Raw genomic sequence first — 15,431 nt, forward strand, 5'->3', positions numbered from 1 at the left:
GATGTGTTTGTGAGATCAGTGCATACACATATGGCCACTTGGAGCACTTTATTTTTGCGAGAAGTACTTACAGTTTGCTTTTTAAAAAGGTCTCTAATGTGATATAAGGACATTTAAATGTAACTGTTCATTAAGTATAAAGAATGATAGTTGGTGTTTGACGGATGAAAATATATTGTCCTGAGAATAACTACTGTAAAGAACAAGAAGAATTTAAGCAGAAATCAATCAAGTGGGTAATATCCCATTTCATATGAATTAGTTCCATTTTGAATTTGTGTGACTTACGGAATTTAGTGTTCAGCAGACCTTTTGTTGACTCTATTAGTTGGGTGGTAATAACAAACACATAGTACAGGAGTATTTGTTGACAAACGTTTGCTTTTAGAGCTCAAGAGAGAGAGAGAGACGTTATGTTTGTTTGCATTCGCATTGTTGTGGGCGGTTAGGTTTACCCATTGCAGATATATTTCTGGTGTTTTATCAGCTCATCAATCAAAATAAGTCTCACCACAGTGCTGGTGTGACAAAAATGGCTTCTGGTTTTGTGCCTTCTCAGTAGGTTACCATGAAAAACCCAGAATAAACAAGGTGAAACATTTATAGACTCAAAACATTTCGTATTTTAATTGGTTAAAAGTAATTAGAATAGGGTCTGATGATAAAAAAAAAAAGTAGTATTATTTAACTGAATTTTTTTGACAAGAACCAAATTCAGTGCACAGTGTGAAAGATTGTGTGGTTACAGTGGTGGAATGTAACTAAGTACATTCAAAGTATTTGCACCTTTACTTTATGCAACCTTGTACTGTTACTCCACCACATCTAGGAGACAAATATTTTACTTTTACTGCATTACATTTTCTGACAGCTAAAGTTACATTTCAGATCACAGTTTTTCATCCTCTTCCTGTCCACTGAAATCCACGCATCTCCAGATGTGCTGATTTTGAATGTTTGTGATAAACTGAAGGACAAAGTGTTTCTTCACATGTTGAGAAAACTCTCCTGCTTCTTAAGCTAAATAAACTCCTTTAAGCCCTCCTGGATCAGCTGGAAAATGCATCGTCATGACGCTGAGAACAGGGCTGTTTTTCTGACACCATGAAAAGTTGACTTTTTAGAGATATGTGAAATGCAACACATGCATTAGTGCATCAATATTAATCCAAAAACATCAGATAGAATAGTAAAATATGACTGCACAATGAGTACCTCTTCTTAAAGTACTTCAAAGAAGGCTACAAGTGCTGATAACACTTCTACATATGTCAGGTTCTGAATGCAGTACTTCTACTTAGAGTGGAGTATTAGTATTTTTACTGAGGTGGAGGATCTGTATATGTCTTCCACCACTGTGTGGCTGTGACGCCAGACTCAAGATGCATGTTTGGTTAAACTGAAGCTGTGCCTCTTTCACACACTTTCCTTTTACAACATCCCTCTTAAAAAAGCACATCCTCTCCCACCAGAGACATGTGAGCGATAGCTATCTGTGACAAGGCTCACAGACACCTCCCTCGCACAGTCTTCTTCAAAAACCATTTTTATGAGAGCGTCGCGGCAGCATGACTTAATCAAAACCTCGCGGGAACCGAAGCGATGTCTGGACCATCTGATATGATGGACTGGCGCTCTCAGACGAGGCTGAAGCTGATGCTGCTGAACGTGTTTCTGCTTGTGTCTACCTACACTGTCTGCCTGCACGGAAATCCTACCACAGGTTACTTCCCTGCTTTTTTTTTTTTTCCAACATGAAAGAAAATCATGATGATTGCTTGGATTGTGCGTTGAAGCTTTTGTGCTCTAGACATAAAACAGCATGCATGCTTAAAGTTAGAATAAAGGGCTCAGAGACTTTGTTGGTTTACTGACTCTGGTGATGAGGACCTCAGCCACGGTCTGTTTGACCTTTGACCCTTCAAGGAAAACTCTGCTAAGCTTTCTTATCATAAAGTATCTTTTATTTATGTTGTAATGTAAAGATTTTCATATTACAACAAACCAATATACATGCAGTTTTAGATGCTGGTGAGTCAATAAATGTTTAACCAATTAAAGGATAAGTTCACAATTTTTCATGTCTATCCTAAAACAATACTCGCATACCTGTCCTCCAAACACTCAAAGGCCTTTTACACTACGTTACATTCAGCCACGCAATCTTACACTAATAGCTGAGGCTACTATACAAAGTGCCACCTGCAACTCAGTTTAAACAATTGCATGCACTCACGCATCAGCGGCACAGCATCCTTGGGCCAGCATCTCGCCCAAGGATACTTCAACATGCTGACTGGAGAAGCCGCGAATCGAACCACCAATCTTCCGATTGGTGACCTGCTCCACCTCCAGAGCAAAGTGTTAGCGACTGCTGTAATTATTTCTTTTGTGCTTACTGCCAAAAATAGATTTTTTTATTAAAGCAATTTTAATGGAAAAGATAAAGTGCATTCTTTTTGAGCATGCAGTTTGAAATTATTAAGTCATCACTATCAGTCATTAAAAGACAAACCTACAAATAAAAAATGGACAATTCACCAACTAAATGGATCCTTGTGTGACAAGTGACATGTAAAATCTCTGCTTTGACTCCTTACTAACACTGCCTGTATATGTTTTAGGAGTGGACCATGATCTTCACTGTGTGAACGATTACCTGTTCACAGTCAACTGCACCCTGAGCATCGCACCGTCAGAAGACCCCTCAGACAGCTCCTACTGGCTCACTTTCACAGAAGCATTTGATGAGTGAGGCTTGTTTTATGGCACTTATTAATAATATATTAGGGGCGTTGGTGGCTTGGTGGGTGGAGCGGGCGCCCCATGTATTGGGCTGTTGCTGCGGTGGCCCGGGTTGAAGTCCGGCCTGTGGCCCTTTGCTGCATGTCATCCCCCTCTCTCTCCCCCTCTTTCATGCTTACCTGTCCTGTCCATTAAAGGCAAAATGGCCCCAAAAAAATAAAAAAATAAAATAATAATAATATATTATCTTGAATGTGATGATAACACTGTGTTTGCTCATTGCTTTGTGCAGAACGACGTTAGTGTGCATGCTGACAAAGACCGATGAGTATTACTTCTGCTCCGTTCAAAAGCCCAATACAAGGCCGGACAACGACCCTTATCCAGACATCTTCGACGATTTAGATGCTTTTGAAATCTCACTTTGTCACAACCAAACCGAGACTGAAATGTGTGAGCAGCTGGAGGAAGAATATGAGCCTGTGAAAAACAGTAAGGAAAACACTGATTTTGTTCTGTTCTCATAACAAGACACAGAGCACATTCATCTATATAAAAAACAGATGTCTAACTTTTCTGGCATGTGATTGTCCCCTCTCCAGTTAAACCAAACCCACCGTGCTGCCTCACAGTCAGCCACAACTCAAGTCACCGCCACTTCACCTGGAGAAGTACCTATGAGAAATATCATCGAAGCACTCGTCTGCCCAAGAACCTCAAGTATCAGCTCCATTACTACAAGAGAGGAGACAAACATAACGTGAGACTCAATGATACACAAGCAAGGGTCTTTGTTGGTGGGAATAAGAGAGTAACATATGCATTTTACAGAACAGCTCTACTCTGGTAGAGGCCTGTCTATTGTCAGCTAAAATCTATTGACAAGTCAACAATCGATTAAAGGTCTAGAGTGTAGGATTTAATGTTACCTATCCCCGAGGTGGCAAGATTACCACTAATTGAAACGCTCTTTCGTCAAGCATGTGGGAGAACAGTGGCCGACGTGAAAACGCGCACGGCCCTATCTAGAGCCAGTATTTCATTTGTCGTTTCGGGGCTACTGCAGTAACAACATGGCAAACTCTATGGAAGAGGACCTGCTCCGTAGATATAAATGCCAAAATAACACAATGATTCTTAGTTTCAGGTTGTGTTACAGTAGCCTAATGAAATCTATAAATTTATTTTCCATTTCTGCCAATGTAGCCCCCTAATACCTACACACTGGACCTTTAAAAACATGGAAACTGATGTATTAAAGCAAGGATTTTCCTGCATCCTGGGGGTGCATGGAGGTAATTTAAAATAAAATAACAATTTGATCAATAATTTGATTATAATTTATATATATATATATATATACATATATATATATATATATATATATATATATATATATATATATGTATAGTCAGCTGTAAAGTCTATGGCTGTACATGAACATGTGTTGCAATTGAATGTGTGAAAAGTAGGCTAACATTAGTTATCGAGCAGAAAAGTGTTAGCTAAAAGTAATGCAGAAATACTTAAAAATTAGCTAAAAATAATGACTAAACAGACACTTAGACAGACACTTAGCTAGTGTGTTAGTGCTGGCTGTATGTGAAATAATAATCTAAAAGTATTGAATATGCAGTTAAAATAATTAGCTAAAAGTAATGAATATGCCGCTGAAATAATTAGCTAAAAGTAATTAACAAGAAGATGAAATAATTGGCTAAATGTAATGAATAAAGTTAAAATAATTAGCTTAGCTCAAAGTTATGAATACGCAGTTGAAATAGTTAGCTAAAAGTACTGAATAAAGTAAAAATAATTAGCTTAAAGTAATGAATACAATTAAAATAGCTAAAAGTACTGAATAAAGTTAAAATAATTAGCTAAAAGTAATGAATATAGTTAAAATAGCTCAAAGTATTGAAAAAGTTAAAATTATTAGCTTAAAGTAATGAATGAAGTTAAAAGTTAGCAATGAATACAGTTAAAATAATTAGCTAAAAGTAATGAACAAGAAGATGAAATAATTGGCTAAATGTAATGAATAAAGTTAAAATAATTAGCTAAAAGTAATGAATACAGTTAAAATAGCTCAAAGTAATGAATAAAGTTAAAATTATTAGCTCAAAGTAATGAATAAAGTTAAAATTATTAGCTCAAAGTAACGAATAAAGTTAAAATTATTAGCTTAAAGTAATGAATAAAGTTAAAATAATTTGTTAAAAGTTATGAATACGCAGTTGAAATAATTAGCTAAAAGTAATGAACAGGAAGATGAAATGATTGGCTAAATGTAATGACTTAAGTTAAAATTGTTAGCTTAAAGTAATAACTACAGTTAAAATAATTAGCTAAAAGTTATGAATACGCAGTTGAAATAGTTAGCTAAAAGTACTGAATACAGTTAAAATAATTAGCTAAAAGTAATGAATAAAGTTAAAATAGCTAAAAGTAATGAATACACAGTTGAAATAGTTAGCTTAAAGTGGTTAATATGTAGTTTAATCAGATAAATGTAATGAATAAGCATCTGAAATAATTAGCTAATGAATACGCAGTTGAAATAGCTCTAAGTAACAGCTAAATGGTTGAAATAGCTAAAAGCCAAGCTTCTGCCACTAGTTGTACAAACGCAAACTTGACCAAACTACCCTAAGCATACACAGTTTAATTTGTATGAAAAAGATAGTTACTATATTGTAAAAAGCGTATAAAAAATACTGTGAATAATTTCCAATTAATGATAAATTCAAATGAACACATTTGGAATCTGACGACTGGTGTTGATGAGGGGGTACTTGACATTAGGGGTGCAGGTTACTGTCTTCAAAGAAAAGGTTAGGAACCACTGTATCAATGGAAACACTGAGAAATGGAAAATTTAATAAATTAAAGATTAATGATTTCTCACCATTTCAGTGGTTCTCTTCTTGTGACAGCAACTTCTCAGAGCTGCCAAGAGAACTTCTTGAAATGAGAAACTACTGAAGTGACTATGTCAGTGGCCATCGGCTCAGTGTGGCGACGGTCTGCGGGTGATGAGAAGCTGTGACTTAATTTGACCCTTAGGTCTTTTCTGCTGCACCAATTTGACATGTGAAAGCAAAAGAAAGGCTACGATTTATGAGAGCACAGTGATGGCTCTAGTCCACTTGTGTTCCAGTAAACAACCTGTTAGATGAACCACTGAACTACAGCTCCTAAAACTAGATTTTGGCACAGGACCCCATCAAGAACAGGGACTCTAGATTAAGTAATAACACAGCACTGGCGTTTAATACTGGTTTTTTTTGGTGTCTCCTTTAAAGTGTTTCATTACATACCAAACTATTTAGCTTATTTCTTTCAGGTGTTATCACATGACATCAACATCAACAGTGTGAATTTCACTGTGGATGACCAGAACTTTGTGCCAGACACCAAGTATGCTGCCAGAGTACGGTCCAGTCCTAATGGGGCTCATTTCAAGGGACAGTGGAGTGACTGGTCTTCTGAGGTTTACTGGAAGACAGAGTCAGCTATGCATGAGGTTTACTTGAAGCAGGGGGAAGCTGTTAAAAGTGAGTCTAAGCTTAATGAAAACCTCCATCTTAAAGGCAGCTTGTTGAGAAAGCAGCTACTGTAAAATTATTTCTTTCTTTCCACTTCCTAACCTGCGATTTTGCTCTTATCAAATGTTTTCTATTCTGTGTGACTCCATACAGATCCCCCAGCAAGTACATTTGTTTCTGGACTGGTTAAGGTGTTCATCCCCTTATGTGTGGTGGTGCCACTCGTCTTAGTTTTATGCTACACTCCAGTTAAGAAGTAAGATCCTCCTCCAGCTTTACTCCTCAGTAAATGCCAACCTACATCATTTCCTACAACCAATACAAACTACGTATTAATTTACATTTCTCACACTTACAGGTGGAAGCAAAGTGCCTTCATCCCAACACCTGCACCCTATTTCAACACTCTGTACAGCGACTGCAACGGAGACTTCAAGGTGAGCTTAGTCACATACAATACTGACAGTTCTCATGAGAATGTCCCTGAACATGACTGTGATTACAGAGCTGGGTGGTCACACACGAAAACACGGCTGACATGCTGAAGGCAGAGGAAACGCTCCAAATCGACACGTTTACCGAGTGTGCAGTTGTCGAGGAGGAAGAGGAGTGTCAGCCCCAGTTTCACCACATGTTCACAGAGGGCAGCGCATACAGCAATCTAACTGACCCAGGCTGTGACACGTCTCTGCTGGGCGTTCCGTACGCTGTGAGCACCATGGCTCCGCTGTCGTCTCCAGGGAGCTCATTCCAGAGTCTAACCTGCAGCTTGCATCCAGGAAGCCCTGCTGAAGGAGACTCAGGGTGTTGGCTGGAGAGGGACCCTCCCTGGTACTGCAATGAGTACTGCACCCTGAGTGCCTTCCAGCAGAGTGGCCCGGTCACAGCAGAGCACCATGGAAGCCCCCCAACAAAATCCTGCACAACAGGGACCATCACAGTGGAGGGTACCACTGAAGCATAAGCATTTGTGTAGCAACTGGACAGTGAAATGGGCCTAAAATGTCAATGTGTAAACTACGCACATTTACATAAGGATAAATTATGCTTCAAACACTCCAAATGAATGTATGCTAAAATAACTACAATAAATTCTTAATTTTAGTTTTTGCAGTGCAGATATTTGGCATTTAGCATGCACTAATGTTTGTAAAGTGTCTCCACAGCATTAAGCATAATGCAGATATTTAGAATATTAATTTTATAATCCTTGGCTTGCATCAACTGAGTAAATAGTGTAAAGGAAATGTAAACAAAAGTCTCAGGAGAAATGCTTCTTGCCATTTTTGATTGAGGTCTAAAAATTTTGCTTGGTCAAGTGTGAACTTGCTGTATATTTTACTCATATAATAAAGAAAGTGCTAAAGTTTTGTAGAAAGTTTTATTTACGCCAACACATACATGAACAAAGCACCATATAACCTTAAAGTCTGATACAGAAGTAAGCCTACCTGCCTCAGTCATCATGGCCATTTTTATTTATTCCATAGCAAACACTCTGAATAACAAAAAGACAGCCAAGGCAGCAGATTCTATCATATATTACAGCATGCTGAATAGAAAACCTGGGAAAGAGAATTAGACAGAGCCATCTAGAGACACTAGTGAGATACAACAGTATAAAAGTGCCATTCATTATACAGCAGTTGAAATACTGACAATGAAATAAGCTAATTTTACATTAAATTTATGGAAAATAAAGGGGGGAAACATAAAGGAATAGACCCTGTGAAAGAGCAATATAAAACAAAGACATTTTCTTCCTTGAACATTGATGACAGCCAGCTTGCATGGAGTTGATGAAACTGGTACCGAGCTGTGTCCCTTGCACCACATAAGACAATTAATGTTTAAAAAGAAATGACCAGGGTGCTGAAGCACCCATCCCCCTCCCAGCATTATGCGCCAACTGGCAATTAAGAACAAAAAAATGACAGGTCAGAGGAGAACGGATGGCACAGAATGTGTGGAGTTTAAATAGAAGTCTTTAAGCAAGTCCTGATGTGAGAGGAGCACATTCATTGAGAGACTGAGCGGGGAGGTGATTCTTGTTAAACCCATTCCTTCTGCCGCAGCGGAGCAAATCTTCGCCCTTACGAGGGGGAGAATTTTTTGGCTTGTGCTCGAACTCTTTTTTCATATTCTACTCTGTTTTGGCTGGAAAGGGGTTAAAAAGATAGCAGTTATCGTGGCGCTCTGATCACTTTTTCAAATCAGACACAAGAGGCATTTCAAAACCCTGAGAACAAATAAATCATACTTTGCCCAGTAAGACAAATGTAGAAGATGCAAAAATCCTCCCAGATCTTTCCTCGGTCAGATTTATTTTTCAGGTTGTTAAGCTTAAAACTTATGTTAGACACATTTTTAACCATGCCCACTGAAAAAAAAATTTTTTAGTCCTGTACATACACGCTAAAGAAAATCTCATCTTCAGGATTCAGCAACTCCGTAGTTTCTTTGGTGACCAGGCTGGAGAACCTACTGCCTTATAGTCAACCACTGAATTGTACAGGGTGGATTAAAATATGTTATGAAACATTTTGTATTGATTTAGGTAAAACACATCCTGAACTCCAGTATGTGCGTGCACTCACACTTTTATACTTCAGTACTGTGTCTTTAAAAGGTTCTGTATATGACATTCAGGGAATTAATATAGCAGCAAAGCACTATGTGCTATGTAAAAATGTGGTGGCGTGATAGCGCCCTGGGCAGAGAATGAAGTCACACTCCCTCTCTGTGCGTTTCAATTTGAGCTTCTTAGTTTATTTTTGTGGCAGACGTTAACGGCAGCGCATGCATGTTAGTCCCTGTGTGCATATCCCACTGGTTACTTAATCACAGAAGTGTAGTGCCCCCCCCATTAAAACTGTTAGCTCTGTCAGCGCATTAGTTGCTAGCCGCTGGCTCAGCCACCACCATGTTGAGAACCATGTTCAGACAACCTGAATCATAAATATGATCTGAAAATCGTAAAGAGGAGGGGAGGGACATCACCGAGTGTGTTTACTGTCAACTTTAAACAGATGTGACTTCACGTGTTACATCAGCCTAGATGTTTTTTGGCAGTGCAGAGTGCATTAATAAGTGATGAGTATTAGGGTGGGAACTTTTATAATAGTACTGCGGGTGAGTGGTCCGCAACAGTTCAATTTCTACCTCAAGGTTTTGCAGTGTTGCTTTTGAAACTCTTTGAAAAGTCTCTCTCCTCTGACTTGCACTATAATCATTTCATTTGTCACAAGCTCTTTTTATTTTGAGGCACAGAGAGGGCAATACTGATACATTAGTTAAGAGGACGATAAAGAAGTCCTCCAGATTCAACTGAGAAACAGATTTTGGCACTGCACATAGGAGATATAATAATTAACATGTCATTTCCTTAGCCTTTTTCAGACATGGATGTTGCTTTGTAAATCATCTAGTATTTTCACGTTTGAGTGTCATCTTCGAAAAGGTGAAATCCAGTGTCACTTACCAGTAGATTGTGTAAGCCTCTGCTTGGGCTGGATCCTGGATATTTGGTTCATTTAGGAGTTCCTGGATACCTAATAAGATCTGTAGGACAAATGAACCAATGAGCCAATTTTTCATTTTAAAAATCAGTCAGTTGTCTGTTTTTCATTTCTTCAAGCAGCTGCTTATATCAGTTAGTCACATCAAGTTCTAGGTCAGTTACATCAACCCTCATTTTTATGTGGGTTAGATCTCACTGAATGATTCAAAAACGTGTGTCCTTTATTTTCCAGCAGGGTCAAGAAAAATAGACTGATTACCAGACCAAATTATTGATGATTTATTTTATATCCATCAAGCTGAATATCAGAAAACTTGCACTTAATGAACAAGATTCAGATTATTAATGCTTTTTTTTCAATTTGATTTTAGATGCATTAACAGACGTAAATGAGGTAAATGCTTTAGGATCCAAACCTGCTTTATTGTAATGGCTGGTCTCCAGTCCTTGTCCTCCTCTAGAATAGATAGGCATACTGTGCCTGATGGATACACATTTGGGTGAAAGAGTGGAGGCTCAAATTTACCTGAAACACAAGAAAATGTTAAGTGCGCTTATGTTTCGGATCCATTACAAATGTCAGACAAGATGAGCAACTTCCACAAATGTCACAAGGCTTTTCCACAGTATACACCGACTGATCTGTTCCACTAATGGCAGCAGCTTCTGTTGTTCACACAAACAGTGGCCTAATGTTATTTTAATATGACATTCAGACAACACCACCCCTGTAGCTGGATATTAGAAGCCACTGTACATCACAGTGCCCTGACATTGTGCATGACCAATAGTGGTGATGTAATGATTTGGTTCAATGCTCAATGTTAGGCAAATATTTTAACGTTTTGTGCAGTCGAATTGTCTCAACCAGTTTAGTGCCATGGCTGTATCAGTTCTTTAATATTTCAACACTCAAATCATCACTGGCAAACACTGCACTACACTGTAAAATATACAATAAAATGTGCGTATTAACATCCAAATCATGTCTCATGACAGCACTGAAGGGAAAAATGGCTTTCAGATCAGCTTCAACAGCCTTTGTTGTGTTTATGAGTCATTATGCTTTATCTTACTTTCTGTCATATACATTATTCTACGATGTTGGATGTTCATACTAAATGTGGCCCAAGTTTCACATAACATGGTAAATGTATGTAAAGGTAATCCCTGTGAGCAACAACCTCAGGCACGTTCTGAGTACTGTTTTTTTTCCTACTTTGGCCACAAGATCATGTCAGATTGTGATGATCATCATCTGCTCCTGGCACGCTCTTCCAAGTGTTATATAATGTAGCCTATACTGCTACATGTAGCTACATGCTAATGTCAGGGAAACATGTAATTGTGGATGCAGATGTTAGTTTCCTCCCAATTTTGAATCAAATTGCAGCTGTTCGACTATACGTTCTTTTTTTCTGTATAAAGTTTGAGAGTTTGAACAGGGTTCAGCAGGACGTTCAGGGTGACAGAGACTTTCATGTAATACAATAAACAAGCAAAGTTAGCGCCCCAGCTAATCTTTGCTGTCCACGGTGGAAAACATTTAACACTGTTTGCCGATAAGAGACACCTAACAAAAGCCAGAGACTGTATCATAGTTAGTTGCTGTGAGCTTTCAATTCACCACTTCTAAGCAGAGGGCAGAAATTACATTTTCTTGGAGCCAGACTGGGCAAAGCCTCTCTCTCTGTTTCACTCAGACTCACCCTGGGTCTGAGTCTGCAGCTGTCTGCATTTAAGCAAGCATTTCATTTTGCGGCTACATCTGGGGATGTAGATGCAAACTGACTACTCGACTTAAAATGACTGAGGGAACGCCGACTGATGATTTGATTCTTCACCCTTAAGGGTGCAGCCCTACTTTAAAAGCTTGTAATAGTTATTTTTCACAGTAGAAAATGCTGCTATTCTCCGTTGCAGTCATTCCCTAGCTGCAATGACGATGCAGGTAAACAAAGACATGGACCCGGAAACTGATCAGTCAGAGCAGACTGAGCTTCTTCTGGAGAAGGGCTTAAAGTGACAGGCGCTAAAACAGAGTGTCTCAGACAGGTATTCCAGCACTGACAGTATGACGGAAAATTAGGTTGTTTTTTTTTTTTAACATTAAAGCATTTAAACATGTAGTAGTAACCCAAAATACATGTGTGAACCTGAATATTAGAATAATATCTCCCCTTAAGACACAAATGATGGTGTGGGGGAAAAGTCTGTGTTAGAAACGATGACAACCAAGGGGTCAGTCAGGTCCAACGTTGCTCAGCTTTAGTGAGCAAGCTTAAACACATGTTACTATCATAACTACCCTCTGAGATGACAGGGCTGGAGTACTCCTGACCTCTTCTGGGCAATTTCAAACATTTTTATTTACTTAATTTGACTGTCACTTTGCCTTCAAACAAGCGAACTGTCACTCCTGCCTTTGTCAGTATAGAAACGATGCCTGGCAATACCTTTAAAGACAGACATACTGTGGTGTGCGCCTGGCTCTACATTCTAGATGAGGCGTTTTCTGTGCAGTGTTTGCCAATGAGTCCATCTACTGACTGCATAATTCATATATATTTCTACAAGCACCTGCTACAGCATAATAACAGAGTGTGTGGTAATGACATAACAGTTGTGTTTAAACTGAATACAGGTCATACACAGGAACTCACATTTTGGTGGTGAAGAAGGATAGTCATCCTTGAACAACATGCGCAGTTTGAACAGGCCTCCTTCCCACGGAGTCTGAGGAGTAACACGACCATTAGATTCAGATTCAAACAAGTTTCACACACGTTTTAATCCACAAATCTTTTTGGCTAAACACTTGGAATTCACTACCTATGCTGAAACAATATCAAATGTAAAACTCTAATAATACATTTTATTTATAAGCGCCTTTCAAGACACCCAAGGACACTTTACAAAACCAGTCAGTACATAATAAAAGTCAACAATAAGCAATAACAAAGAGCAGCAACAACCATTATGAAATGCATATACAGATAAAAGAACATATTCATAAAACGTATTATAAAACACCAGTAAAGGCATTGCTAAAGAGATGAATTTTCAGTTGTGCTTAAAAGAAACCAACATGCACTGACGCAGACCCTGTATTATGTAGGACAATTTGTTTAAAACCATACACCTGCTACAGAAAGCCATTGTCATACAAAGCTTGCTGTGTTTCATTTAACAGTGGTGGCTATGTAAAGTAAATGTGTTCTTTATGCAAACAGACAATGCATCACGTTACCCCTTTCTTGCCAGGAATAGCACATTCCCAATTCATGAGATTCATGGTTCCATCTGGATTTTTTGTTGGTACAGCGACAAATCCCTAAAAAATTAAACAGGACAGTGCAAACAGTTAAGACATCAGTGTTAACCAGAGGACTCGATGCTATCTCATAAAAGCTCTACACCTTCACAGTGACGCCAGAAGCTCTCATAAGACAGTACTTACAAAAGGATGGTCCTTCCGCCATGCCTTGCGCTCCTGGGCAAGCCGGCTCAATGCAATGCCTGACATGATTCGTGGACTCCTGCAATGAAACAGAATTTAAATCAATTATATGAAACTATTCCAAGTAGGGATGCATGATATTGGATTTTTGGCTGATATGCCGATATATAACAACACATTTGGCCGATAACTGATAGATATATCAACTTTTCCTCACCTAATCAGCGATCATCAACTCTCTTCTGTGGTGGAATTATCATATTATGCATGCATACTCTTATTGTGATGGCCCACCAGCAGATGGAGACATCAAATAAAATGCTTTTCAAAGTATTTGATTTTCATTCATTGGGCAAAATAAGAAAAAGCATGCTTGCTGTTTCTGACACTTAATTTTGAAGCTGATACTGGCCAATATGGACAATGTGCTGATATCATCAGCATGTTGACTGATTCTGATATCAGGCGATACCGATGACATGCCGATATTATCGTGCATCCCTAATCCTAACCTGGTTTGACATGGCAGCAGGAATTCACAAGAACAAGACTTTGTGGAGGTCACTGCCTTAAAAACATGAACTGCTCCTGTCATCATCATATGTTATCTTTTATACAGCATAAAAGCCAAGGAGGGCATATAGATTTGGTGCTTTTCTCTGCTTTATATCAGTGTAAATTAAAACATCTTGTGACCAACAACAAACCACTTAAAAAGCAAAAAAAAATCTGTCAGCATCGTAGCTAATTAGGAGCTCTAATTAAGGCCCTCCGCTGGAATGTCTAATTATCTCTATAGCAACGATGCTTAGGAGGAAACGTTAATTAAAACAAGAGGCAAAGCAACAAAAATGGCACAGGCAATAAGTACAAACTGCCCACGCAGCATTTACTAACTTTATAACAGTGGAGTTGTACTCTGTTTAATGGGACGTAATGTTAACTAGTGTTCAGTATTATAGTAATGTGCTTTAAAGTAACGTTTAAACCGTGTGCTTAGCACGCTAAGGAGGCTAGCCAAGTTAGCCGGTGGTAATAACGTTACATGTCTACAAAACCCGATTCTCTTAATCTCTTTCGGTTGCGCCTGGTGTTAAACTTAGGAAAATAAAACTATCGTCGTTTAATTTCTTCCATGTTCGTTGAGTTTTGCTGTAAACTTGTTGTCAACGCAAACGTCAACAAACAGACCAGAAAAGCTATTTGCTTAGCACGCTAGCCGGTTAGCTTGGTGAGCTAACTCATGTGCGCCAGAATGATGCTATGTCCTAACAGGCGCTGGCGCTGTTAGCGTCTGACACGGCCTGATGCAGCACAAAAATGCGCAATTGCACTTGATTTGAACACAATTTTGGATGACAGAAAAGTGACAAATGCCTTTCTTCTGACGCTTAATAGTATGTACCCTTGAATAGCAAACGCGGATGTGTGATATTCTACAAGAATAAACCATATCAGAGCCCATTAAAGAATAGGGACAAAGAACGCCAGAGCTAAAAGGCGCACATTTGTGCATTACCAAACTAGCGAAAATGGCGCAAACTGAAGCGGGTAAAATATCATAATACACGACAAAATTAACATGTTCTTTAATGAATGTGTGCTCCTACCTTTCAGTATGGCTGCACTGGCTCTGGTAATTAGGCGAAATGAATTAATCGTGCTCAAATCCCGTTAAACCCTGTAAAGTTTCCCTCCTGAAAAACCACCCGCTCCGACTCAAGACAGACAGCGAAGCGAAACAGTCATCCGCTGTTTACTTCCGTCTTCGCTTAAATACCCCCATAGGAAGAGCAGACTGCGCGTTTCTTGCGCCTTATTTTTTAACGTGTCTTTTGACTGCCGCTAATTTAGCCGTAAGGTTTTATCCTGTTATTTCTTCATACGTTTCCATTTTCATTTGAGCAGCATAGCTTCTGCTTATAACACACAGCGGTGAAAATTATCTTTGCTTTGCGGCTGGTGCGCCGTGCCAATGCCTGTTACCTACTCTGAAAATAAAACAAGCAAAGGTTTTATATATATGCGAAACACGCGTATGTTTATTATCGGGAATATCTTTTATATGCCATTTGTTCATTTAGATCGTTAAACATATATGAAATAAAACATATTTTCTTATTTTAGATATTATACATTCCCAGGAACGATGAGACAA

General features: G+C 38.7%; 2 protein-coding genes across 2 annotated transcripts; one reads left to right on the forward strand and one right to left on the reverse strand.

Annotated features, from left to right (window-relative positions):
* Window positions 1–1,510: 1,510 nt before the first annotated feature.
* Window positions 1,511–8,188, forward strand: LOC117247447 (interleukin-21 receptor). Its single transcript, XM_033612014.2, has 8 exons — window positions 1,511–1,723; window positions 2,625–2,751; window positions 3,038–3,237; window positions 3,348–3,505; window positions 6,092–6,302; window positions 6,447–6,549; window positions 6,652–6,730; window positions 6,799–8,188. The coding sequence occupies exons 1-8, from the start codon at window positions 1,603–1,605 to the stop codon at window positions 7,255–7,257; spliced, it is 1,458 nt and encodes a 485-aa protein (XP_033467905.2). The 5' UTR covers window positions 1,511–1,602; the 3' UTR covers window positions 7,258–8,188.
* ube2ib (ubiquitin-conjugating enzyme E2Ib) lies at window positions 7,661–15,042 on the reverse strand. Its single transcript, XM_033612015.2, has 7 exons — window positions 14,884–15,042; window positions 13,274–13,352; window positions 13,064–13,147; window positions 12,477–12,549; window positions 10,230–10,339; window positions 9,775–9,854; window positions 7,661–8,450 (listed from the first exon to the last, which is right to left on the reverse strand). The coding sequence occupies exons 2-7, from the start codon at window positions 13,337–13,339 to the stop codon at window positions 8,387–8,389; spliced, it is 477 nt and encodes a 158-aa protein (XP_033467906.1). The 5' UTR covers window positions 13,340–13,352; window positions 14,884–15,042; the 3' UTR covers window positions 7,661–8,386.
* Window positions 15,043–15,431: the final 389 nt, after the last annotated feature.

This window comes from Epinephelus lanceolatus, chromosome 21 (genome assembly GCF_041903045.1).
Source record: "Epinephelus lanceolatus isolate andai-2023 chromosome 21, ASM4190304v1, whole genome shotgun sequence".
NCBI lineage: Eukaryota > Metazoa > Chordata > Actinopteri > Perciformes > Serranidae > Epinephelus > Epinephelus lanceolatus.